Below are 27,776 nucleotides of genomic sequence, written 5' to 3'. Positions count from 1 at the left end.
ATCATAAGATCAAGCCCCATGTTGGGCTCTGCCCTCACCCGGGAGTCTGCTTGGGATTTTCTCCCTCTGCCCCTCCCCCTGCTCACATGCAAACGCGCATGCTCCCTCTCTCTCTCTCTCTCTCTCTCTCTCTCATACATCTTTAAAAAAGAAAAAAGAAATTGTAAGAATGTTAACATGTAGCAGCATCCAGGAGATTCACAGGCATGCCTCCAGTGTAAGAAGTGCCTGGGAGGAGGGGTTCTTTAGGCAAAGCAGAAGGCTTTTCAGGGTAGGGGCATGGGATTGTGGCATCTCCCATACTGAGGTGAGCCGTCCACATATCGCCTGTGATCCTCTGTATTCAGCATGCCTGCTGCCGTCCTCTCACGTCCCCTTCCAGCCTGGGCTTCCACAGACACACAGTTCTGAGGTCTGTAGGCCTGTATGTCTGAGGCCATGACTTAACTGGCACTTTTAGTAGAGGCTTGAAGTTCTAATAACTCTTACCAAGCTTTGACCTGAGATGGGACGGCCATCAGGGATCAGGTGCTGTTAACATAGACACTGTTCCCTTAATATGGAGGCTCAAGACTAGTTACTAGGAGGATTTGAAATGTAAATTACAATTATACTGTAGTCACATTGTGGTGACTCTTTAACTCTTAGGGAAACTGAGGCCCATGTAGCTCATAGTTCCTCCATCCAAGCCTCAAGATTTAAGGCAGCATTTCTCAAAGTCTGACCCTGACTGCCTGCAGGAGAATGAATTACATGTCTGTTCAAAATGCCAATTTGGGGCAAGGGATGACTAGGGGGAACACGGGACACTGGGGGGAATTAATACCATTCTTGTATGACACCATAGTGCAGGGTACATGATATTATGTGTTTGTCAACCTATAGAGCTATACAACACAGAGTGGACCCTAATGGGAACTCTGGAGTTTGGAGTTAATAAGAATCCATCAGTATTAGTGCATCAGTTGTGACAAGCGGACCACACTAATATGAAGTGTTAATAATAAAGAACACGGTGGCAGAGGAGAGGGCGTCTGTGGGAACTTGACTTTCTGGGCAAGTTCACATAAACCGCAAAATGCTTTTTTAAAAAATCTGTTTAAAAATGCAAGGTTTGGTGGGGCACCTGGGCGGCTCAGTGGGTTAAGCCTCTGCCTTCCACTCAGGTCATGATCCCAGGGTCCTGGGATCGAGCCCCGCATCGGGCTCTCTGCTCAGTGGGGAGCCTGCTTTCTCCTCTCTCTCCATCTCTTCCTCCTTGCCTACTTGTGATCTCTGTCAAATAAATAAACAAAATCTTTAAAATAAATAAATAATTAAAATGCAAGGTTTGGGTCCCACAAATGACATCCTGCATCTGGGAAGCTGGGGCCTTGGCATCTACATTGTCTTGGGGTCCCCAGATGATTCAGGTGTATTTTAAGTTGGAGAATTCCTGGATATAAGTCAGTCTCCTCTCACCATCTGTTTGTTCCAAGAAAGAGCTTAAAGGGGCTTTGTCTAGAGAACTGTCTCCTGCGTGTGAGAATGTGTTTCATCTTTCAGTAGGTGGACAAAAAGCTTCCTGCCAGTGCTAGAAATACTTGCTACAATCCGCTACTGACAGTTGAAACACAATAAAGATAATTCAGGCCAGAGCGGATTCTAGACACAGGGGACTGTCCGATTTCCAAACCGTGCAGTCTTTCTTCAGTAAGATGCCCTGCCAACTCCCGTTTTAAACGAGCATCGTTAGGGATTCCAGTGAAAATTTTACATGTGTGTATTTATTTAAAGGGGGGTGACAAATTCACTGTTAGAATCCCTGGCTCTCTGTGGGGTCGAGTCTATTTTATTAGCAAATTATGGGCTCTTTTGCATTAAAATGCCTGTGAGGTTTATACATGTCAGCATCCTAGGTAAGCTGAGCCAAAATACTATGGACATTCGTGCTAAGTGGAATTTTGTGGAATCTGTGAATATTCACACTGCATTTTTCAGAAAACACAAGATCTTGGCAGCGTGTTTCTTCACCCTGCAAGAATTTTCCCACTTGATCAATCACTCCTGCTCAAAGTGTGGTGAGAGCAAGTACAAGGCTACGGCCATGGTGAAACCGAGTCTGGGTGCTAAAAGGCAGGGTGACGGGAGTTAGAGCTGTGCCGCGTGCCCCCGTGGGGTCAGTTGATAGCAAACACAAGCACAGGTCTTGCTATGTGAGAACTTGCAGAATGTGCTGAAGGGACGGGTTCAGCCAGGACCCCCTTCTGCCCACACTTCTGTGTCTCTGTGTGACATGGGGTCTCTAACGTACGGTTTAGGAATTTCTGCTTTAGATAGTGCTCTTGGACCTGTTTTTGATTGTATAAATAGAGAGCTTGTTCCTGCATTAGACATTATGTTTGTTTTTAAAATACATGCGCCATGTTACTGGAATATTGCATATAGTGTAAAACCTGCACGAAACATAGGGACCAAGAGTGACGTGATAAGAAATATATACAAATAGAAGCACCTTGGTTTTTGCTCCTTTGGGTCGTCTTATTTTCCTCCCTGCAGAGACCGCTGCCTGAGACCAGGACTTCCCATGCTGTAATGTGCATTAGAACCACCTGGGGGTCTTACTGAACCGGGGGGGAGTCTGATTCAGGAGATCTGGGATACTGCAGTTCTAAAAACTTGCCAGGTGACAGCGAAGCTGCTCGTCCATGGCCCCTATTATGAGCGGCAGGTGAGGTCTCGAAGCACGTGTTGTTTTGTTGCAAGAACCTCCCCCGCTGCGCTTCTGTTCTCTTCCAGCAGCTTTGCAGCACCTAGCTTTAGGAAATAAAGTCTGTCGTACCCATTTCCTCCAGTGAGGCTTAAAGGGGACCTCTGGGACCCTTTGTCTCTTCCTTTCCTCGGGCCTGCCTTTTCCTACTCCTGCCTCTGTTCCCATGGCCTACTGAAAAGGAGCTCCTGTTTGACTAGCTTAGCAACACCTTCGTAGTGCTCCCCAGAGAGGCATGCCCTGGTGAACAGGCCAGCCGAGCAGACTCCAAGCCTCTGGAGCCCGGTTTGCTTCTGCAGCAGGCTTCACTTCCTGCCGCACCCAGGATCAGAGAATCAGGATCAGCCGGGTCTGCCCCGTCATCTGGCTCACCTTACAGCCAGGACACGGTGCGATGAAAGTGAAATGCAGACAAGCCAGGGAAGGGGCCAACGCGCACTGAGCTGTGGGGATTCCCGGGTGGCCGCTCATGACCGTCTGTGCACTAAGCCGAGGTGGCTCATGGCACGGCCTCAGGGGCCTGCTCCAGGCTTGAACAAAGTAAGCGAAGGTTTTGCTGGAGATGAGAAGTGACCTCCCACATCCTCCTAAAAAGAGAGCTATACCATCTTGGTGATGTCCTGAAGAGCCACAGTGGGGAGCGGTGCTGAAAGGTACCCAACTCTGCATCAAGCAGAAAGGTAGGAAAAGGCTTGGAGTCTCTGGGTCCACACCTCCCCTCTGCCTTAGCCAGCAGAGTTGCTGGAAGGCTTCCCCAAAAGCCATGAAAGCCGAAGAAATGCTCCTTGATTACTTGTGTTGTCCAGTCCAGATTAATTATAAAGTGCTGTGGTGACAGGGAAACTTAACTGAGAAAGACATGCAAACCTTACCCTTTCTCCAAAGGCAGCTGTTGGCTTTGTTTCCTTTGGCCCGTAATAGAACAGAGAAGAAGCTGCACCATGGGCTTTGATTAGAGCTTACCTTTATCTGATTTTATAAAATATTAAAGAAAGGGGCGCCTGGCTGGCTCAGGCAGACTGTTGATCTCAGGGTTGTAAGTTCGAGCCCCACGTTGGGTGTATCTTTAAAAAATAAAAAAAAGGGGCGCCTGGGTGGCTCAGTGGGTTAAAGCCTCTGCCTTTCGCTCAGGTCATGATCCCAGGGTCCTGGGATCGAGCCCCGCATCGGGCTCTCTGCTTGGCGGGGAGCCTGCTTCCTCCTCTCTCTCTCTCTGCCTACCTCTCTCCCTACTTGTGATCTCTATCTGTCAAAAAAATAAAATTAAAAAAAAAATAAAAAATAAAAAATAAAAAAGTTTATATATTAAAGATATTTCATGAGGAGGATATTAGAGTCACTGGGTAATGTGTCTCTGTGGTTGTCATTTGGGGTGGAGGTTAGGACCAGGATGGTGGGAGAGACATGAAATATGCCACATTTGCCTCAGCTTGGGTACCTAAAAACTTTTGAGGACAGAGTGGTTTCCAAATGTTTCCTTCGTAGAGTCTTAAGTCTTTGCTTAAGCTTTAGTAATATGTTTTTTTTGTTTTGTTTTGTTTTTGTTTTTAATATTTATTTATTTGACAGAGAGATCACAAGTGGGCAGACAGGCAGGCAGAGAGAGAGAGAGGAGGAAGCAGGCTCCCTGCTGAGCAGAGAACCTGATGCGGGGCTGGATCCCAGGATCCTGGGATCATGACCTGAGCTGAAGGCAGAGGCTTAACCCACTGAGCCACCCAGGCGCCCTAGTACTATGGTTTTAAAATTAGCTCTGAAAAATTAAACCCACTCCCCCCAACCTATTTTTGCATTGCAAATACATTCTCCTCTTCCCTTAAGTCAAATGGAACAGCTTCTTTTCTAGAGATCAGCGTTTTTCAAAAGGGCACAGGCAGCTTTGTTAGACTGGTTTGTCCGTTTGTCCTTCTGTGACCCAGAGTGAAATTCATTCATCTGACTTCTAAGAGGCCCTAAACTACCGGCGTCCTTGTACAGGTTTGTCCTGAAACTCAATTCACATGCTCATAAACCTGAAGGGTACGTGTTGTGCAGCATTGCTGGGGGGCAGTGGGGCTCTGGGAGGGCATATGTTGTTGGGGTCCTGGACACTGGGGAGATGCTCATCTGTAGGGACTTTGCATCAGGCTTTTCCTTTAACCATATGCAACAAAATGTGTGCTGACATGTGTGCTCATACAGTTATGTTGCTATTGATAAGGAATGGTACATGTACGTGTATTTTTTTTTTTTCTCGTATTCCATTTTCTTTGCTATCTTCACGTTTAAGTCAAAAGTGTATCCAAAACATATAGACAGGTCGGCACATCTTTGAAGAAAAAAATAATTACCTAGGCTTGACTTTTTCCCCCCATTTTATTCTGCTTTCATTCTTTGCATCTGAATGTTTCTGCTGTTGTTTTGTTTTTTCAGGCCATGCTCTGTTAGAAATCCACTGAGCCTGATGAAGTCGGTATGCATTTCTTCCCTTTCCCGTCCACTCCCTCCTCCCCTCGTCCTTAACAGAAGGTGATTTCTTTTGTGATTAGTGGAAGTCCGTTTGTGTTACTTCCGAGGGCCATGTTGAGCTGTGAACTCTGGGAATGACGAGCCAGCTTCCCCTCCTGAAGGTGATTCACAAAGCCAGTTTTGCTTGTTTCACGTCGTTGTCTCATTACGTTTAAAGAAGAGACCTATTGGCGAAAAGTTGGCTTCAAAATCGGGTGTATTTGTTCTAACAGGTCCTATTAGATTCCAAAGCTTTGTTGTAGCTGGTGTCAGTTACATAGAATGCACCTATTTTGTCTAGAAATTTCCTCGTAATAGGCATGTGGCGTTCACAGATCTCTCCTGGCCTGAGGGCTGGTGAGTCTACCCTACAAATCTGGTCATTCCCCCAACTGGCTGAGACAACACAGACGGGATTCAGACAAGTGGTGCGTTTTGAAATGTCTGTAGAAGGGATCACTGATGAGAAAATGCTCACCCAAACCGGAGTATTGAATGACAGGACGTTTGAAAAGTCAGTGTTCTCTTTGACTCAGAAGCCAGCCTGTTAGTCATTGGCTTAGTACCTTCATAGCTTCCTGGGCTCCAAGTCAGAGGTTTCAACCCACCTGGCTCCCCAACTGAGCCCCAGTGCCCGTGCCGCCTGGCTCCTGTCTATTCCTGATGCTCCAGCCACAGAATGATCTACCTCCCAGCCTCCCCAACTGAACCCTCCTCTCCATTTCTCTTTGCGTTTGTATGTGATACCCACGTGCCTAGACTCCTCCTGTGACTGGCGAACTCCTATGCACCCCTCAATGGCCAGCGTACATAGCTCCTCTATGACTCCTCCCCCTGTGTGCTCTGAGCCTGTCCTACATCCATCTGTAACACCACTCTCCATGTCATAGTAGAATTATCTGTTCAATGTCGCAGTCCCCTGTAGATTGCAGGAACTAGGTCTTTCTACCTCTGTAACCCCAGCTTAGTACAGAGCCTGGTATGTACTAGTTGTGCAACTAAGAAGTGAGAAGGGGATGCACAGTCACTCTGTGTTGTGGGCAGTCATTGGCTTCGAGAGTCACAGCAGCTAATACATTCGAAGTGCTCCCAGGCACTGGGCTTCGTATACGGCGGCGCCTTTAGCCCACCACAGCCCCATGAAGTTATTCTGTAGTTTCGCCCATCTTGTAGCCAAGGAAATGAAACTCAAAGGAATTACACCAAAAAGTGTGACGCAGAGCTGGGATTTGAACCCACGCACCTGGCACTGTGATCCTGACCACAGTTTCCTTGTCCTTATCTGGAAAACAGATAATACACTTGATACGAGCCTTGAAGGTACATTATCATGACTTACGGGAAGCACTTAACACAGTAGCCTCCCTGTGGTAGCCTCCATAACCTTTAGTTCTTATTAGTAAGGATGTCCCCAAGGTCCCCCATCTGGCAAGGGGCAGAGAGACATTTGAACCCAGGTCTTCCTGACAAGAGAGCCCTGTTGTTAACTCTTATTCTCATGGGCCAGCCCAGGGTGACCGAGCCCTGAAAAGAAAACACCCCCTTGTGTTGTCAGCCCAGGCTCCATTGGGGTGGGGTAGGGGCCCTCTGGGCCAGCTGCGGAAGGTAGAGACTGAGCCTCTGCACGCATCACTGCAGAACTCGAGACCATAATGTGGAAATTGGTGAGCTGCTTGGTGGCTTAGTCAGGACCGCACCAAGCAAACATTAGGATGTTGCCGGCATGCTGATAGGCTCTGGTGCGAAGTACTCATTTCCCCCAAGGAGAAGGAGCCCTCGTGCTGGCACTGGAGGTTCCAGTCCCTGGATCTGCTGCTTCCTTTCCTGGTGACCTCACACAAAGCCTTTGATCTGTACCCAGTGGGAGCCTCGCTGAAGCTCCAAAGACCGGGTGTGGCTGTGGCTCTCCCGCCCCTATGCCCACCATCAGGAACACAAGCCTTTTCAGCCCTCCTAGACCAGGGCTGGTGATTCACCTGGACACACACCAGGGACTGCCTCACCTGTAAATTATGCTTTCCTGAGGGATTGACTTGAGGAAGGCAGTCTATATTCATATAACCTGTAGCCAGGTCCTACACAAATCTGGGTCAAACCAAAATTATAGGGCGTTCCTGGGTGGCTCAGTTGGTTGGGCAACTGCCTTTGGCTCAGGTCATGATCCTGGAGTCCCGGGATCGAGTCCCACATCGGGCTCTCTGCTTGCCAGGGAGTCTATTTCTCCCACTGACCTCTCTCCTCTCATACTCTCTCTCTCTCTCATTGTCTCTCTCTCTCTCTCTCAAATAAGTAAGTATTTTTTTAAAAAACCAAAATTATATTTTTCATTGAGAATACAAGAGTTATTTAAAAATAGAGAGAGAGCGTTTTGTAAATGAGACCATTGGAATCCGTAGGTAATAATTTAGAAATAAATACTTTACATTATTAGATTCTTGAGTGTGAGCCTGGTCATAGTGACAGCTGTCTCCATTGCTGCACCATCTCCTAGTGAGACGGCATAAAACAGAATTTATTTTTGAGACTGTTACAAAAATTATATGTGGTCGGATATGTGTTTTTACAAATGTCTGGGAAAAGATGTAAATTCCCCATTTCCTCACCATTTCTCCCCCTTCCCAATTCCCTCCCCCACCATTGCATTCAACTCCGCCACTCTTTAGCTCTCTGTGCATTTGCAAGGGCAGGGGATATGATTCATCTTGCCCTTCCCCTCCTCTGGGCCTGAACAAAACCCAAATTCCCAGCAGCACCTGACAGGCCACGGTAACATACCCAGACCCATCTCTCCAGGGCCCTGCCACCACCATTTTTGACAGAACCACAGCATGCTCGGGTGTTAGCAGGTTGTATGCTGAGCCGCGTCTCTGCACTCGTCTGCAGACCGCTCGCCAGGTCCTGCCCACGCCTCTGCAGAGAGCCAAGGCTGTGAACACGGGGGCCTCGCCTGCACACCTGGATGCGTGTGATCTCCCCACTGTTGTGTGTGGTTTCACCAGCAGTAAAAATCCAGCGGGGAGATGAATGCTAAAATGAGTTTGTTTGTCCTTTGGCAAGATCCCCGCCATTGAAAAGTTTTAGTTGACATGGCTGGGTGGGTTTTACTAAAATCAAAATTAACTGCCTTGTTTAATGGTGCAGCACATTGTGTTGTGAAGAGCTTCCCCTGAATTCTCCTTGAAAGGACGCTTGAGCCAGAAAGTCTAGCCTCTAGCAAAGTCACTGTGTTCTGATGTAGGTGAGTTTTTTTGTTTTTTGTTTTTTGTTTTTCCTCCTGGTGCTGGCTGGAGGATGTGTACATGGAGATTACCCCTGGACCCTAGGTTACACTGAGAGGATGAGTGGTTGGATGGACTGGTGAATGGGTCGACTGGCAGATAAACAGTTCAGTTTGCCTTTTCATATATCTTAGATGTCATGTTTGCTGACATTTAAGAGGAAGGAAAACGTGGGACTCCTGGCTGGCTCAGTCCATGGCACATGCAACTCTTGATCTCAGGGTTGTGAGTTCGAGCCCCACGCTGGAGGTGGAGATTACAAAAAAATAAATAAACTTTCAAAAGAAAAAAAGAATTGTTTGTTTGTTTGTTTTTAAGAGGAAGGGGCATCTGGCTGGCTCATTCAGTGGGGGATATGACTCTTTATCTTGAGTTTGTGAGTTTGACCCCCACGTTGGCTGTAGCGATTACCTAAAAAATAAAATCTTTTTAAAAATAAAATAAAATAAAATGAGGAAAGCAAACCTGTAATTGGTGTCCTCCCAAAAGGTTTTTGCTAAACTCCATCCTATGGCTGTGTCTTTGGTCTTCATTCAGTAAAAACAATCTGTCGTGAGCACTAAGTATGTGTTAGGCATATGGGATATAGATTTCAACAAAGTACAAATAGTCCCTGTCCTCAAGGAACTTATTGGATAGTATAGGAGATAAGCACTAAAAGGTAGTTGCACAAATAATTCTTAAACTATAGCTGTAATTTTTTGTTTTTTTTAATTGAGATACAATTCATAAAATTCATCCTTTTACAGTCTACAATGCAGTGGTTTTAGTATTTTTACAGTGTTTGTTTTGTTTTATTGTATGACACAGTGGAGTGAAAAATTCAGTCTAATCTGTTGTCGTGTTATTGGTACAACCACAAGCAATTGGTTTGACTACTCCAACAGACTTTCTACCAGGTTGGCACTGCACTGCCTGTGGTCATTAATGTCATAAAAGATGGGTGGGAGGGGACATCAGAGAAGTTTCATGTAGATCTGATGTCCTGGAAGCTGACGTAAAGGAGAATTCTTTTGATGCATATGGGCAGTTCTTACCCCAGATGTGCCAGTGAGAACTATCTTCCCTGCCCCTGACTGAACCTTACTGGTCGTGGACAACCTCCACAGCATCCGGTAACTCCATGTTTCTAAGAATATATCCCAGGAAGGACCCAAACTCGAAGTAGAAGAAAGTCCAGAAGTGACTTCCCTCAAAAATCTACTTCATGTAATCTAAAGCTAAAATACTAAATGCAGTGAAACTTTCTGCATGATGCAGGTCAGCGAGCTGTTTCAGGAAAATCACCACTTCTTGGTCTTCTTAATAAATGTCATTTCATTTGAAATGTGAGACCCCTACATTTTCAGACACCTTGCAGGTCTATCTGATGGGGCCCATGTGGGAATTCAAGGGACCCAAGTTTGGTTTCTTGCTCTGCCCAACTTTTATCTTGCCTTCCTGTCCTCCTCTGAAGGTGGGAGTGATGACACCAGCAGTCTCCCTTATGGGATGCTGGGAAGGAGGCAGGGTAGATGAGGCAAAGCTGCTTTGTACCCAGACTACCTCCTGTCGGTGGCCAAGCTCTCGGGAACCGGTCTGGGTAGCAGATGTCTGTCTGTACAGAAGTTCCAGGGGTACACCCCCTCCCCCGACAACACTGACTCCATCAGAAGATAGCTTTGTGGACTCACTAAGAAATCTGGAAGAGTAAATTAGTTTAAGTGTTGGAGAGTTTTGTGACAACCCTCTAAGACGTCGCGATCAAAGGTGACATTCACAATCGTAGACGCTTCAAGATAGTGACACCCCTAATAACGTCTTCCACGTATCTGGTCTTACGCAAATTGCAGAACACCTTCATACACCCTGCTCTGGCGAATTCTCATGTGTGCCTTGGGCAGGCAGGAAGGCTGTAATATTCCCATAGTTCAGAGGAAAGCCCAGGACCCAGAGAAGCAACTTGTTGGTGATGCCAAAGATGGCCCCTCTGTCCTCTGTCTTTTTTCTTTCCCCCTCTTTTAATTGCCCACTTTTCCGTGGCACTCTTCCGTCGTATTTTTTCGTATGCTTTGCTAGTGATTGTCAGTTCCACTCCTGTTACTTAGGTAAGACACCTGCTTGCATAATTGCCAGATTAAAAGAATGTCATGAATACATCTGACAGTTAATGTTGTTCACTAGTTCCCTTCTGCTCCATAGAGTCCTGTGAGTTTGGATTAATTAAGCCGAGTTCTATTTTTGCCAGCAAGTGGGTGATCCTTTGGGTTGAATCAACAGCGGAGCTATCCCTGGGCTGTGATCAGAGATAGAGCCTCGGGAAAGTCTCGGTCCCTTTCCCCTTAGAGCACGAGGTGGCCATGCAGAGCTCCCGGATGCGAACAAGATTGTGCATGAATTGCTCTTGACCGAATACCTGCATCATCCTCTGGTCCTGTTGCAGGTACATGACCGATGGTGGACTTGGCCTCTACACTCGTCGCCTGAATCGGCTGCCCGATGGCATGGCTGTGGTGCGGGAGACCCTGCAAAGAAATACGTCCCTGGGCCTCGGCGATGCTGACAGGTAAGTCTGCTCCGCGTGGGACTGACCAGGTGCAGAGATCATTCCAGAGTGGCCTGAAAAGTGAGGGTGTGATGTTGAGAGCAGACGGACACTGCTGTGACCCATGCAGGGGTCGGGAGGCCTTGAAGCCGTGCCCAGGGTCGGGAGCTGGTACAGCAGGTAGGAGAGCGCTGCGGAAGATTCTGGAGTCCTGCTCCTGGTTAGGGTGGTGCTTCTGACAGCGAAAAGGGAGGGAGTTCGGACTCAGAGAGTTTGGGTCGTTATTTTGTGCTGCTTCTGCATCTTTGTCGGCGGCCCCGGCCCCAGGGATCCACTTTACTTCCTCTGTCAGCAGCTTTCTAGGTATGGTACCTTGGAACACAGTCCCTGGTGATGCACAGAGGGCCCGGGTGCCCAAGGGAGCGCTCACAGCCTTGGCTGAGCAGGCTTCACTGCGGGTCTCCTGCGGCCTGGCCCTGGGAAGCAAGGCTTGGGGATGTCATTTCTACTGCATGGGCTGAGATGCCGAAAGGCTAGCCCTTGCCCGGTCCTCGTCGCAGCCCCTGTCAGAGACGACAAGAGCTTCAGAGAACATTATCGTATGGAGGGCTGTTTAATAACCCTGACTCTGCCACATAGAGTCTATGACCTAGAGCAATCCATTAAAGCAGGGTTTGAACTATGTGATTTCCAGGACCCTTTCCAGCTCTGCTGTGCAGTGTTTCTAGATTTCAGTACCCTTTAGTGGCCTGACCATTGAAGGACTTTGCTGGCATACTTGACCTCTTTCCCCGTCTGTGCTAATGAGACTGAAAATGGAATTTAGATGTGTGTGCTTGAGGCCACCAAACATTTTGGGGGTGCTAATTCTCTTGTGCCAGAAATCCGCATATTTGCAGCACGACCCCAGCTTCTTGCTGTTCTCTTAGCTGCGTATACGTTTAACAAAGAGCTAAGTGATGTCTGTGGCTCTCTGGCTTAAGAGAACTAGGGCACACTGAAGTTACCCCCAGGAATGAAATTTGCTCAAGAGAAATCATCGTCTCTCCAGGAAGGCTGAGAAGCTGTGCTGGTGTAGAGAACACTGAATCAGTTGTCAGAAACTTGGGATCTGGCCCGGGCTCTGCCACGGACTTGAATATGCCCTTCTTAGAGTCCCCAGTGTCCAGGGTGGTGATTTATGTCAGAGATGACAAAGGCCCATCGCCACCGTGCCAGCTCAAGCCAGCCTTCTTCCTGGAATTGATTCACTTAAAAGGTTTGGTTTGAGAATTCCATAGAACGGTGAACCACTTAAGAACTGCTCTTTCTTTTTTAATACTGCCTTTTTAAAACAATTTATTTATTTTTAGAGAGGGAGGGTGGGAGGGGCAGAAGGAGAGGGAGAGAGAGAATCTCAAAGAGGCTCCACGCCCAGCACGGAGTCCAGCACGGGGCTCGATCTCATAACCCTGAGATCATGACCCGAGAGATGGACACTTAAGCAGCTCAGCCACCCAGGCGCCCCAGAGAACTGCTCTTTCTCCGGATGGGGCGCTCTATAACTAAACTCTTTAGAGGAAACATTATCAGGGAGAAAGTCCGTTGTCATATCACCCCCACTGGAGATTTCAACAATTTGCCTCGTGATTTTGCTTATTTGCATTCTCCTGTAAACATGTCGCTGGTTAGTAAATCTATCAGCATGAAATTCAGCCTTTACAAGGTACATTTTCCCTTGCAGCCGAAGAAGAATCTGTGCGAGGCAGTTTAATTTAATGCTTCATTGCAGGGTTAATGGAATTATAGATCACAGCTGGGCTTGTTCCTGCGTGTGGAGGCAGAGGGTTGAGGTGGGGGCTGGAGAGATGGATACTGTTTGTTATGTTGTCCAGCTCAGCCTCTCAAGTGGGACTAACTGGACAGTGGTGTCTTCTGGTTCTCCCCAGACTGAAATGCTCAGATGTGATCATTTCAGACTGAAAGGATAATTGACCAGTTTTGTTTTTTATTATTTTTTTTTTAAGATTTTATTTATTTGACAGATGGAGATCACAAGTAGGCAGAGAGGCAGGCAGAGAGAGAGGAAGGGAAGCAGGCTCCCTGCTGAGCAGAGAGCCCGATGCGGGACTCGATCCCAGGACCCTGAGATCATGACCTGAGCCGAAGACAGCGGCTTAACCCACTGAGCCACCCAGGTGCCCCCAGTTTTGTTTTTTAAAGATTTTATTTATTTATTTGGCAGAGAGCACAAGCAGGGGGAGTGGCAGGCAGAGGGACAGGGAGAAGCAGGCTCCCCACCAAGCAGAGAGCCAGACATAAGGCTCCATCTCAGAACCCTGGGATCATGACCTGAGCCAAAGGCAGACACTTAACAACTGAGCCACCCAGGTGTCCCATACTCACCAGCTTTTAAAGCTAGAATTCAGGTGGCTTTTATTTTCTTTTTTAAAATAGGATCTAATAATGCTTATAAATCTCCTATTTCATATAAATTTTGACCTGTAGGCAGTGAGATATTTTACATTTTTGTAGACTATGTTAAATTTTATTCATCTCTAAAGTTATTATAAATAGACCATAGAAATGCTTTATCTTTGGCTAAGTTGAAATTGTAGTAGATTTGTTGCTATAAAGTTCTTCATGCAAATCTTTTCCAAAAACTGTATTCTAGATGAATATTTCCCGAAGAGGGAGGCTAATATTAGTGGAACAGGAAATAATTTTAGATAGCAGACAGGGAAATATTTCTTTTACATTTATTTGTAACACTTAAAAAAATGTATAACTAGTACATCAAACCCAAGATTTTATAAGTATTGTTTCGGGTAAAGAACAGCGTTGGCATGAGACAATTTAATGTGAAATATCAAAGGAGAATGCCCCAGATGGCGTGCAGGTATTTTTTTAGAAGGTAGTATGCAAATGGCTGCAGACAAGGTAATCCTATTCTTGTCCCTATAATGGGAAACGTGTTCTTTAAATTATTGAAATTAGACAAGTGAAAAAAAAATACCGACAAAAAAACGCAGCACCTTTCCAGAATTCTTCCCTTTTAAGCTGAAAAAAGAAGGTCCCAGAGCTGAGATATTTCTAGGAGGTTCTTTATGAAATAGACAGCCCAGTCCTTAAGGGTTCACGCACAGGCTGCAGACTACATGAAGGCTACGAAGGAAATAGGAAAAGTACTGAGGGCCTGATGAGACGTCAGCCAAGAGAAGAGAAGTGTAGGAAGAGCAGATCACCTCATGGCGTCCGCAGGAAAATCATTAACCTCAGCGGGCACAGCTTGGGAGCTAGGGCTCTCCCAGGGGGAAGCCTGGAAGGACGCTGAGCATGGCTGTTTGCCGCAGGACGTGGCTGGGGTATCTTCAGGGCTATTAAAAGGAACTGATAGGAATATGTACCTTCAGAGCCTGGGAGATAGAGACCTGTCGGTCTGGGAGTCCTGTATGTCACCAGCCGGTGTCTGAGAAGTAAGAAGGGATGGGAGAAATCCACAGTGCCAAGTCTGCCTTTGATCTGCTGTCACTCTTCGGGGTTGCCACTCCTGGGTTCTGATAGTCATCAGTGGCCAGCTGGCAGAGGGGGCAGGATCAAAAGGGACAAATGGAGGTGGCTTGTTCCAAGTCACGGGCCCCAGATAACAGGCAAATACAGAGAGGTTCGGAATGGAGGGCCCTGATTTGGCAGCCTGGAAGGAGGAAGAAATAGGCCCCCGGGAGCCAGGAGGCTAGCCTCGCAGACCGTCAGATGGTTTGCTAAACTCCTGCCAGTTCCTGCATGCTGTCCGCTCAGGACCCATCAAAAGTTCTTGAACTCCCGCGAGCTGAGTGCTTTCAAAGCGTAGAGCTCAGCTCTGGGAAAGCTTCCATTCCCAGGACGCTGTCTGTGACCTGGGCAGCATCGCCCTGCTGCTGGGGACCCTCGCTGCCATCCTGGACATGCAGTTCAAGGTTACTTCTAAATGGTGTCCCCTGGTCACGCAAGTGTCACTGATGATACACGCAAGGACAGAAATCAGGCCCCTTACGCACATTTAGGTCGGGAGGAGGGCTTTGGAATGACGCGGTTACTTTCTTCTACACCATTAGAATATTTATTGACCTCTAGTGGCTCTTATTAACTGAAGTGGTGGTAAAAATAGCGCAGAGCGAATGCTGTGTGGTGAAACGTCAGCCTGAGACCTGAACCAGATGACAGTGGCCCTCTGATGTCATGCCAAGAAACCAAGCAGGAAAAAGAAACTGTTTCTGTTCCTTCTTGTTACAGGGTTTTCATTGCCCTCCAAGCTCTGAATGTTTTTGGTATTGAGATTGCATTTGGAAAATGAGGATTCACAGTCATCCTACAAGCTTTACCCAAGTCCCTGGCTGGGGCCCTGACCTTGGGCCCAGAGCTATCCCAGTTTCAGCTTGAATTAAGAGTCCCACGGTGTGTTGATATAACTATGCAACTGGTATTTCACCAGCCTGCCGGGTCCAGTCCTCCTCCTCACCAGGAATGTCACAAGATGTCCAAGGGCCCAGGGCACTGCCAGGCTTTGAGATTTATGTGGATGGAGGCGGCCTCCTGGTACCCAGCTCTGTATTCACCAATTCAGGCCTGACCTGCAGGGAAGAGTTGAATCCAGGCCCAAGGTCCCTAGCAGCAGATGGCACTGGTGGGAGCCCGTACCAGGTAGTAGGTCCCCAGCCCAGGTGTTCCTTAGACACAGCGCCGGCTGCGGTATGCAGGTGAGAGGAAGCACAAATGGGAATCACTCCCTCGCCCTCCTTTCCAAGCCCAGGGCAGACAGAGTAATGGCCCCACAGTGTCCACAGCCTAATCCCCAGAACCCGGGCGTGTGTTACACCACAGGGTGGGGGGTAGGAATCACAGTTGCTTATCAGTCAATGTTTAGATAGATTAGCCTGGATGATCCTGGAGGGCCCGTGTGATTACCGGTCCTTCAAAGTAGAAGAGGGGGGCGGGAGAGCAGGCAGAGCTCTGAGGCAAGGACTCTCCTTGCCCTCTGGCTCTGAAGGTGGAGGGAGGGGCTGCAGCCAGAGTGCCTGTGGCCTCTCTAAAGGGGACAGTGCGAGGGAACAGACCCTCCCCCAGAGCCATGGAGTGAGTGTGGTCCTGCCAACACCCTGCTTTCAGTCCATGAGACTCAGTTTGGATTTCCTCCTCGCAGACCTGATAGTCCATTTGTGTTGTTTTTGCTCGCGTGTTTAATAATTTGTTACAGCAGCAATAGGCAACTAATACGGACCAGAAAATAACAAAAACAGTGATAGTCACCATTTCCCAATGATTGCTGTATGCGAGGAACTGTGCCTAGCACCTTACCGATATGATGTCGTTTTCTCCTAACCCTGATCCTTTGAGAGGAGGTAGCACCCTGGTTTCATAGATACAGCTGTGGGGCCCTGAGACAGTCAGGTCAGTAAATACACAGCAGGTTACATATCCAGCTTGCAGGTGTCCACGCTGGAACTGAAATCTCAGCCTGTCAGACCCTCCCAGATGCAACTACCACTTTAGGGAGCCCTCGGTTCAGAGACTTACATTCCCCTGCCTCCAGGCCCTTATTCTGCTGTCCTCTCTTTAAATGAGCCCCTAGTCACGAAAAATGCAAGCACACCCGATGCCTGGATGGGTCAGTGGGTTGAGCATCCAACTCTTTTTTTTTTTCTTTTTAAGATTTCATTTATTTGACAGAGAGAGAGAGAGAGAGCACAAGCAGAGGGACCGACAGGCAGAGAGGGAGGGAGAAGGAGACTTCCCAATGAGCAGGGAGCCTGATACGGGGCTCGATCCCAGGATCCTTGTACCGTGACCCAAGCCAAAGGCAGATGCTTAACCCATTGAGCTATCCAGGCACCCCCTTGAGCATCCGATTCTTGATTTCGGCTCAGGTCATGATCTCAGGGTCCTGGGATAGAGCCGCAAGTCAGCCTCCGAGATCAGCAGGGAGCCCGCTTCTCCCTTTCCCTCTGTTCCTCCCCGCTGCTCGAGTGTGTGTGCATACTCTCTCTCTCTCTCAGTCTCTTAAATAATTAAGTCTTTAAGAAAATAAAATAGAAATGCAAGCACTAGAATCTTAGGGACAAGTGCAAAACAGTTTGCATTAAGAGGGAAAGGGGGGGTGGGGCACCTGGGTGGCTCAGTCAGTTAAGCATCTGACTTTGGCTCAGGTCATGATCCCAGTGTCCCTGTTTAATGGGGAGACTGCTTCTTCCTCTCCCTCTGCTCCTCCCCCGACTCGTGCACTAACTCTCGCCTCTCGCTCGCTCTTTCTTGCTCTCTCTCTCAAATAAAATCTTTAAAAAAAAAAAAAAAAGAGGGAAAGGGGGATATTTTATGATTCCTCCCCTCCCTTCCCAGACTTTTGGCACTCAGACACAGCAGATGGGCTTGCCTTCACCCCTTTTCCCATCACTGGTCTCAGACTCAAGGAAAAGGCCCTTTCTTGTACAACAACTTATCCAGTTTATTCCGTGGCCTCCTTGTGAGTTTGGACCAGTGCTGCTCATTTTTTAATTCTGATCTCTTCTAAACTTGTGTTGTTGGCTATGGGATGCATCCACAATTTCAAGATCCCAGGTGAAGACTGATGCTTCTTCCCCTTAGTGGTCCAAGAAATCCAGGAGCCTTCAGAGTCTGTGGGGATTCTGAAGTCATTTGACAAATTCCCTTTCCTGGTCCTGGCTAACAACTCTGTGGTCCTCAAGGCATTGCTGGGGTTTCTGATTAACTAGTAATTAAGCCCTCTTCTTTCCCTAACAGTGTAGAGTAACCACATATACGAGAAGAACAATTGTAAATTAAAGCAATGAAGCATTAAGACGGGGGCGGGAGTGGGGAGGTAAATGAGAAAATGACACGTCAGAGAGAGAACCGAGAATATAGATAAACTTACCATACGGTCCTGTGTGGTTGCAGATTTTAGTGATAGTTCAACACTGAGCTTCCTACCAGCCTAAGTGAAATGAACTTTGTCTTGCTTTCCCTTTCCCTTCTGACTTTACCCAGACTATTCTGCCTTTATCCTTTCTTGTTTGAGCTGACCAGTGGATCTCGCCCTCCCCTCCATCTCTTTCTCTGTCTCCCATCTTTCCTCTCTCACTGTCCTTCCCTTCCCCTCTTGACTGCCTGTTAAACCAACTAGTGCCCCGGAGCATTTTCTTAGTTCTGCATTATACTCCTATTTTGGGGACAAGAAGATGCCTCTAACCCAGCGCCCCACATCCATGATCCTCCCTGCATCTCCCTTCCGTCTCTCTCCCCCTTTTCTCCTGCTTGTGGACCGCAAAGGGAGACAGAGTGGGAGAGGGTGAGAGTTCCATTCATCTTAAAGCTCATAAAAGGAGCCTTAGAGGCAAATCTCTCTTTCCCCGGTAACAGGGTGATAATTACTGCATGGGCTTTTCCCAAAGGCCTCTTTTCTGCTGGTACCACTCGCTTCCTTTTTAAGGAAGAGCTGCTGCTTGTGGAATGGGTGGGCAGGGGGCCACCTGTGCTGAACAGGAGGGGGGTGCTGACAGGAAGCAAACCATCTGCAGTTTAAGCCACAAAGGAATTCTCCCAGAGGGGTTGTACAGAGAAGAGAAAGAATGGTCTGGCGAGTATCGTTTCACATGCATGCAATGTTTTCACTTAAAAAAAGGAGGGGGTGGGTAGTGGCCACAAGAAAATCTTACTCCCCGGCATTGCCCAACTTTGTAACTGTGTTCCAGATTGCACCACAGTAGAAGTACAGCTGACTCTGTGTGTGTGTGTGTGTGGGTGTGGGTGTGTGTGTGTGTGTGTGTGTGTGAGAGAGAGAGAGAGAGAGAGAGAGGAGAGCACAGCCACTCCCCCAAAGCACATTTCCCAAAACCGGTGCCTTTTCAGAAGCTGTTTACAGGTAATTTGTAGACTTGATGTTTGTTCCAAGTGTGAGAAGACATCTAACAATATGAGAGCAAGAATGGAAGGTCAAAGAGAAAAACCAAAATAGGGCACCTTTTTCGGTGCTTACTGCCTCAGCAACCCAAAGCTTAGGCCCCCAATGCTAAGTCAGAATCTGGCTGCATCTGTCCCCTGTAATGGAAAATGGCATCATGTGTTTTAATCCGGGTCCCTGGGCAAGTCTTTGCATCAGTCAGCGTAGGATTGTTTATACTGTGTTACAAACAACCCCCAAAACACCCACTCTTGCTGTCTGGCCATTGCAGCTCAGCAGGAGTCTATGTTCTACGTCATTGTCACTCTAGGACCCCGGGTGCCAGAGCGCCAGCCATTCAAAGCGTTGGCAAACCATGGCTCAGAGAAGCAGAGTGTGGTGAGCCACACACTATCTCTTAAAGCTTCTGCCCAGAAATGGCCCGTATAACTTCCACCGATCTGTTGTTGGCCAAAGGAGGTCACATGGCTATGCTTGAATTCAAAGGTGACCAGAAGCAGAATTCTACCATGTTCTTATAAGAAGAGAAAACATATGGTGAGCTGTACTAGTGACTGTCATTGTTTAATTACACGCAAGTGACAGCCCTGGCTTTATGCCATCTCCTCCCCATTATTTAAGCAGTCCTGTACCGTGGCGTTTGTCACAAATTTATGCCCATGCATCGCCGGGCACTGCGGCACCCTGGAGGACTGATGGCTTTCAGTAGCTCCTCTGGGTTGGGAAGAATGAGCAGATGGGGACTCTGGTAACTGAGTTGCTTAAGGCATCATAACCAATGCTATCAGTCATTTGCATTTCCAGTTTTAGTATATGTGCGGCCGAAGCAAGTACTCAGGTGCATTTCAACAAAGTATTTGGACTGTATTTGGATATGTGACAACTGAGGGAAAATGCTGCTGATGATTTAATATTTACTGAGCACATACCATGCAGCCAAAGAGGAGTAGGACATAGTCCCTGCTTCCTGCTCTTAAGAAGCTTGCAATCAAATAGAGGGGTGAGAAGCCAAAGAAGCCATCATAACTCACTGTGCCAAGTGCCGCAGAGACTCACCATGTGGTATGGAGCAGGAAGGACCAGGAGTAGCCATGGGGGCTGAAGGTCTTCCTGAACTTGTTATAATAAAACGTGGGAGGTTTCTTTTCCTGCTGGTGATGATTTGGAAGATCCCTCAAACATTACCTAGGTGTCACAAGAGGCCTTATCTCAATCATCTGTTTGAGATTCTCTTTTTGTTTCCTTTAATGTCCTTTGTCTTTGGAAGAGCAACCTAGCCTTGACTGCTGGTACTGCAATGCAGCAGCTGATTTAAAGAAGCCCAGTGGATAAGGCAGCCCTTCCATTGGTCTGCCAAGTGTCTCTGGTTACAGTGTCACCTTTAGACTGGTCACGCTGGATGGCTGTGCCAGCCCAGGGTTTTTATGCAAAGTTACCTTGCATGTGAATGTGTTTTCTCCAGCTAGTCCACACTGGATAGAGCTTACAGAGCTAAGCTGGGGGGAAGGAGACCTTCAGATTCACTACTTGGAATTTCCTACTTCCCCTTTACCGGAGGAAACTGAAGCCAGGCAGATTGTTAGTGACCCAGTGACCACTCTGTCCTCCAGGCTTTAGGGAACAGGGTCATCTCAGTGTGCTCAGAAAGGATGAATTTGAGAAAGCAACTCTAACGAAAGCACGTTATCTCTTTGGTGATGATGATGACTGGAGCCCAGGCAGGAAGGGAAGGAGTGCACTAGGAACTAGGAGACCTTGACCTTGTCCTAGATCTGGCTCAGCCACCGCTGAACGTCTTGGGCAAGATGCTTCTACCTACCCCCGGTTCTTTGTGGGCACTCAGACCGGCTGATTCTAAGTCCCCAAGAGCCTATGAGTCATTGTTCGTGTTTATCGCTCGAAGGGCAGGGTTCACGAAATGACTCATCAGTGTACTCATCTACACAGGCAGGGAGCCCAGGAACTTTTCATCTCTGATCGTCATGATGACAGGTGTCATTGCACGACGGTGCGTCAATGAAGAGTGTGGTTCTTGCCCAGGGGCTCTGGTGTGTGCAGATCCAGTGGACTGAAAGGGCCCCGCTTCTGCTAGCAGACCTCTTTGAGAGGAGAGAAAGGGCCTCTGTCCTCACTGCACTTCAAAGCTAAGCCTGTTCTAAAGCTGCCACACACTTAGAGAAGGGGGAGAGGAGGGTAGCTGTTGCTGATGGTGAGTCTGGAGGAACGCCCAAGGTTGAAGGACCAGAATCAAACCTTCCAGAAGGGGGGTACGGGGTGGACAGAGCTGTGGATGAGAGTCAGGGGGCCGTGGACCTTTCTGATGCTCTGGAAGAAGAATTCTGCTGTCTTACGTCGCACTGGATTTTGCTCTAACTTGGAGCTTCACCAAAATTATATTAGGAGTTGAAGCTTATGGGACTACAGTCTTATTTTCATGGAGATAAAATCCCAAGTGACTAAGTGAATTGTATTTATTTGGGTGGGTGTTTTGACTTAGGATTTAATTAGACTTGGATGTGCCTTGCTCCCTATATCAACAGAGTAGGAGCTGTCTTCTAGAGAGGGGGCGGTCAGCCTTGGGAACAGGTGGTGTCACGGACTTACAGGGTCTTCCCTGTACTGTGATTTCTCATAGCTGGCAGGCTTCACGAGGTACACCAGCATCCTGGAGAGCCAAACGGCACTTGGTGGGGTTTCATACAAGAAGACTGTGGGTTTGACGTCAGAGGGAACAGGCTCCAAAAGGTGACATTCCTTCACCATAGGCATGATGCTATATGGGGCAGAGTTAGGAGTTGCACTCTGGTCTCTCTGGGCACGAATCCTTTACTTGCAGTCATTGTGTCTGCCTCCTCCTCTGTTCAAAGGCTTGCTTTCCAGCCCTCCAGAAGGTTCTCCAGAAGGTGAATGTCACTTGAAGCTACATGAGTAATTTCTGGGCCTCTTCTCAGTGCCTAGCTCTGGTCTAGGTACTTGCAAAGGTGACAGCTTCTGGACAGCTGACCTGGAAGAACGCCTTTTTCCGGGGTCTCCCCCTCCAGAGGCTCAGGGTGAGGAGCGAGCGCCCGGAGTGTGCACCCGGAGTGCAGCTCACCATCAGGCTAGGCTCTGTTCTTGATGAGGGAACTTTCTCTCTTACTTAGGAGGACCTTAGGGCCGCCTGAAGCCCTAGGGATATTCTTTTCCTCTGGAGAACATTTAACTACTTCGGTGTCGGAACCGCCAGCAGAGTCTTCAGAGTGACCTTTGTCCCACCGATCACACCTGGGCCTTCCGAGTCTGCCTTCAACTACCTTCCCCGGGGCGTGGCCTCGACCACAGACCCCCATGGCTTTGCTGTGTCTCAGTTTCACAGGGAGACGAGGTCAGCTTTGTCTGCTCCGCCACAACCCTCTTGTTTCCTCTCGTCCACTGCGCACTTTGATTTATCTCGCTCATTCATCGGTGATGCTTGGCTCTGTAAAATTGCCTGAAATGAGATCTGAAGGGAGGCTCTGACATTTTGAGGGATGTGACAAGGTTGTGTGGCAGAGATGAAAGGGGCTGAGGGAAATGAGGTGGTTGCATGGCTCGGTGGGCTCAGACCCCCCCCCTCCTTCGGCTCACCCTGAGATTTGGGGACAGGGACTCACAGCCCTACCAGTGGCAGCAGGAGGCTTAAAAAAAACCCGTCCACTCTGGTCGCTGCTTTGGGCGATCTTGATGTGCATTGTGGGTAAGCCATGAGCAGGCAGCTGAGGAAGACGTGCAGCAGAACCACAAAGTGTCTGGGTTGGGAAGGGGTCTGTGGTGTTGCCTTGTACTGGGTGCTCTGGTGCACTAGAGGTGAGCACAGGAGCCCCTTTGGGTGTCCTCCAGTCAGCCAGAGCTGGCTTGGCGGGCTGAGCGCTGTGGGGGCCGCCTCTGCCTTGTACTGTAGGAGTTCCTGTGGTGAGGAGGGATCCATTTCTCCACAGTCAGTCAGTGTGGAAGGAGCTCACAAGAGCTCTGGGTATCCCTGGGATGGAAGTTCCTCGGGAGGCTGCCCAGGACCCGTGGCTGTTTGTCATCTGTACTCTGAGTCTCATGAACAGCCACAACTCCCACTCACTGAGCACCTACTATGTTCCAGGCATTCTCTCAGATGGTTTCTGAATTTGCTTTAATGCCCCAAAGGACCCAGCAGGACAGGAGTTATCCCCATTTCACAGACGAGGACTCTGGATCAGTGAGTCTAAGCGACTTGCCCAGGAGCACACAGGCAGTCTTAAATTCCAACCCAGGTCTGTGGGACTTCAAAGCCAATATTCCAAGATGTCATGATGCCTGTCTCTAAAAGGGGGCTGGGTGTGGGGGTGTGCCAACCACAATGAACCCAGCTCGCTCTCAGAATAATCAGTAGTAACCTTTAGGGGGTACCTGGTGGCTCAGTTGGTTAAGCATCTGTCTCTTGATTTCACCTCAGGTTATGATCTCAGGGTTGTGAGATTGAGCCCCGCATGGGGCTCGGCACTGGGCATGGAGAATGTTTAAGATTCTCTTTCTTCCTCTCCCTCTGCCCCTCCCCATCTCTCTCTCTTCTACCCTCCCCCCTAAAAAAAGTAACCTCCAGACTTCCTACCCAACTAACCTCCATTTGTGCTCTAAGATTGGCTCCAGCCTTTCCTGGGAAGCTCCCCTTCCCTACTCCCTCCCCCCATTACCCCAACAGGGTCCTCTGGGAGTCTCTCATCCATTCAGGGTCTCCCCCTCACCTCTGGTAGCACATAACATGCCTTTGAAATGTGGTCTCCTTTGGGGCCCCTGGCAGGCTCAGTCATTAGAGCATGCAACTCTTGATCTTAGGGTCATGAGTTTGAGCCCCATGTTGGGCATAAAGCCTACTTAAAAAAAAAAAAAAAATGGTACACGGAGTGTGCTTTCTCCTGCTAAATTAAGAGAGGAACCAGAAGAATATCTTATTCTTGGCTTTCCCTGGCTTTGCAGAGCCTGACATATACTATAGCAGCTGTTTGCTATATATTTAATTAACATTATCTTAAAGATGATTAGTAAGTCTTACTGAAAGTTTATGTTCCCTCTCCTTTTCTATCCCATCCATTGGCAAGTCTTGGGCATAGTCCCTCCAAATAATCCTCAAATCCCTCTGCTTCCTTCTCTCTCTCTCTCTTCCCACCACCCCTCCCCCACATGGGTCCAGGCTGCCCTTATCTCTCATTGAGCTCCCACTGTGATCTCCCTACTGGGCTCATTGTCTCCTCTGCATTCTTAGCCGCTGTGATCTTCTTTAACCCTTATGTCAGATCACCTCTGCCCCCTGCCTAAAACTTTACCTCAGTGCGCTCTCACTGCCCATAGAATAAAACCCAGACTCTTTACTATGGCCTCCAAGGTAGGACATGTTCTAGTCCCTGCCCATCTCTCTGGCCTCACCTCTTCCCACTTTCCCCTCCCTGACTCGTGCCTCCAACCAGCTCCTTGAATTCGCCAAACCCTTTGCATATGCTGTTCCCTCTCCCTCTGGCCTTACCAGGCTGATTCACCCTGTCCTTCAAGTGTCAACTCACACATCACCCTCCTCTCAGAGACACTGTCCCCAACCACTCTATCTGACAAGGTCTCAGCTCTTAGTGTCTTCTAGAACATCGAGTCTATTTCACATCCCGTCTATTTCGCATCCCGTCATTTTATTTTTGTATTATGACTCTGTACTCGGCCATAAGCATCAGTCAAACAAACTAGGTCGCTTCTGTTTGCAGGTGAATCTCTGTCCTAGCACAGTGCCCGGCTCAGAGAACTACTCAGTATATGTACTGCAAGTGGGGGGTGAGTGACAGTCTGGCTCTGTGGTACAGGGTTAGTGTGCAAAATATGTAAACCCATGAGCTGCAGGGACGCCCCCCCCTCCCACCACCACCAACCAGAAGACAGTCAGGCCTCAGCAGTGGTAAACAACTCATGGAGGGCACAAAATTCACCTGCGTGCTCAGGCTTCATCGTGAGCCGTCCCACCCAGTCCTCATCCAGTCCTCAAAAGAACTTAACCATGGCTCCAGCCTGCCTTCAAGAGGGTATGGGTTTGTTTCAAGAAGAAATGGGTTTGTTAGTGTCCAGGAGCTTCTCCTGTGGGAGACTGAGTGGTTTGACCCAGTCCCCTATCTTTTCTGGAAAAATGATTTCAAACCCCTGATCCCCTGACACGTTCAGGCTCCAGGTTTGCTGTTTCTCTGCTATGTGACTTCTCTCAGCTGCGTGAGAGGTCAGTTAACCATCCTGAGTCCCTGTGTCCTCATCTGAAAGATATAATTAATGAGACCACGTCGTGGAGCTGCTGAAGCATGGATGTAGGAGATGCGGGGACAGTGGGTGTCAGCACAGTGGCCGTGCCCGGGCCACACCCTCCCTGGAAGGCAGCAAGTTTGGTATACACAGAATTAGAATGCATGGAGAAGGAGAGGGAGGCACGAAAGCGGCAGGTGCCTAAACTGGGGAGCCAGGATGGAAGTGTGGGTCCTTCTGGGTCCTTCTGGCCCCGGGTCCCACACCACGGCCACGCAGCTCCTCTGTCCCACAGCAAATGTGATTCTCCTCGCCCAGCTGGTCCCCCTACTTCTCCTGTACTTGGATACTCTGTCAGGAGAAAAATCAAAGATGCCATTTAAGGCCTGAGAACCCCAAGGGTAAGTGGCAGGAGCCAAAGTCGTACGTACTCCACATCCTGGCAGGAGGGCCCCCTCTTTGGAACCAGCAGAGTGACCACCACATAACATCAGAAGTGCAAACCTGTGAAAATCCCCAGCAGAGGTCTTGAAACAGAACCTGAAAGGGTTTATGACCCTGTGGATTTGAACATCTCTTGGAGCCAAGTGATAATTGCCGCTCGCTTTGGGAAGTCAAGATCAGAGCCATAATTTGAGGAGGGCCTTGGATCGGGTTCTGATTATGTTTGAAGACACATGCTGTGGGATGATGAAGCTGTTGTGGGAGGGTCTGGGGTACTGAGTGGGCAGGGGGGGTGGCGGGGGAGGGGGGAGGGGAGTCAAGCAGGGTGTCTAGCCAAGGCAATTAAATGTCCTTGCTTCTTACTTTAAACAGAGGCCCAGGGTAGCCTCCCAGAGGGCTGTGCTGCTCTTAATGATCTGGAATAAAGGGCTAGAGAGCAGAGCCAGCAAGCCGGTGGGGCTAATGCCGCCCTGGCCTTGAATGTCCCTGCGGGAAGTCTGTAGGGGAGCTCCTGTTCCACAAGCAGCACTTGTCATGCTAATGACTCAGCCACTCTGGTGCCACTGAGGTCAGCTCCCAGATTTCAAATTTGAGCTCCACCAGCACGGAGCCAAAGTGCTGGGGCTCTTTCTCTCTCCCTCATCCCCCCTCATCCTCCCACTCCCTGGCATGTTCTCCTGTGGGCTATGTTCCTGGCACAGTCCCTCTGCTGTGCTGTCACCGTCCTCTTCCTCGGCACATCGTCCCCCACATAGACACAGCGACATGACTGTGCATCACTTGCCTGCTTAAAAAGTGTTGTGGCCCCACATCACGGACAGGCCAGGGGGCCAGCCTCCTAAGGCCCAGCCAGCCTTGGCCCTTGCTGCCACACCGGCCTCCCTGCCCACGTCGTCACCATCCGCAGCACCAGACTCTTAGTTGTCTCCAGCATACTCCATGCTGTCTGGAGGCTCTCGGCCCACGGAATGCCCTTGACTCCACTTTGCCAGGCTGACACATATGCTTCTGTCCACATTTAGTGGACATAAGTCACCCAGCTGGGCATCTCAAACGTAGCAAGTTTCCTTCCTTGGTGCTCCCAAAGGGCCCCATGCAATGCTTTAACTTCTAACAAAATCTTGACTTTCTTTTCTCTCTATTTTGTCTATGCTCACCTTGAAAGCAGGGGTTATCTTATTTATCACTGAGTTTCTGGACCTAATAATAGAGTGTCTGTGCCCAGTAGTCCTCAGTCAGTACTTGTTGAACTGAACCCCATGAGTCACGTCTCCCAGGTTCTTCACCAGGAACACCCCTGTTTTTCTCACTCTCAGCACTGGTTCGGCCCTTAGCGTGGCTGGGGCAGAGTAGGTCTTCAGTGAGGATCAGGTGCAAGTCTGGCTGAGATGACTTGGGTGTGGCTGTTCCTCCAACAGGTGGGGCACTTGCCAGAAGCTTACTGTGTATGGGGTGCTCTGCTAGTGCTGTGGGGACACTGGGACCTGGAGTGGGGCCTTCCTTAAAGGTACAAAAGCCCTCTCCCTTATCGCAAAGACTGGGTCATGGGCAGTTGAAGGAAGGGGTAGTGCAGACAGCAGAATATCAATGCTTTCTGGTTCAGAGGTCAAAATGAGCCTGTTAGAGCAGAGGGCAGACAGAGAAGACTTCCTGGAGGAGGGAACTTTTAGTACATCTTGGAAAACAATTGGGATTTGTGAGTGGTGAGGAGGAGAAACTGCGATCCAGGCTTGGCAGGGAGGGAAAAGGGAGGAGAAAAAGAGGAGAGCCTAGGGAATTCCTCTCTGGGAGAGGAAGTCCCATCTCTGAAAGCTATGTTATCTAGTTTGGTAGGTGATTCTGTCTGACATGTAAAGGCTCACCTCTGGTAGCCAGGGCCGACCACGCCCTTCAAAGGTAGCCAGAGCCTACCTCCCCCTGCTCCAGGCTGAGTCAGAAGTTATCCCCGTGTCCTTCAAGAGAAGCCTCCTACAAACAGACCCTGAGGCACCTAGGCAAATAGTTGACCGATTTGTAGGTGCCTGAGCTGGCTACCTAATGATTAAACACTGCACAAACACCCAAGGATCAGGGTGTCCCACCATAAATGGGTTGTAAACCAGGGTGGAAGCTGCCATTCTATGA

The 27,776-nt window shown here is 48.8% G+C and overlaps 1 protein-coding gene across 6 annotated transcripts in view; it reads left to right on the top strand.

The window, feature by feature from the left end:
- The window catches only part of NAV2 (neuron navigator 2), a 399,056-nt gene that overhangs the window by 260,650 nt on the left and 110,630 nt on the right, over window positions 1–27,776 (top strand). For all 6 annotated transcript variants that reach the window (XM_046014626.1, XM_046014624.1, XM_046014625.1 and 3 more), the window contains one exon: window positions 10,937–11,059. In XM_046014626.1, coding sequence (XP_045870582.1) covers window positions 10,937–11,059 — 123 coding nt within the window. The remainder of the gene's footprint in view (window positions 1–10,936; window positions 11,060–27,776) is intronic.

This window comes from Meles meles, chromosome 8 (assembly GCF_922984935.1).
Source record: "Meles meles chromosome 8, mMelMel3.1 paternal haplotype, whole genome shotgun sequence".
NCBI classification, from domain to species: Eukaryota; Metazoa; Chordata; class Mammalia; order Carnivora; family Mustelidae; genus Meles; species Meles meles.
This window is presented reverse-complemented; position numbering and strand designations above follow the sequence as displayed.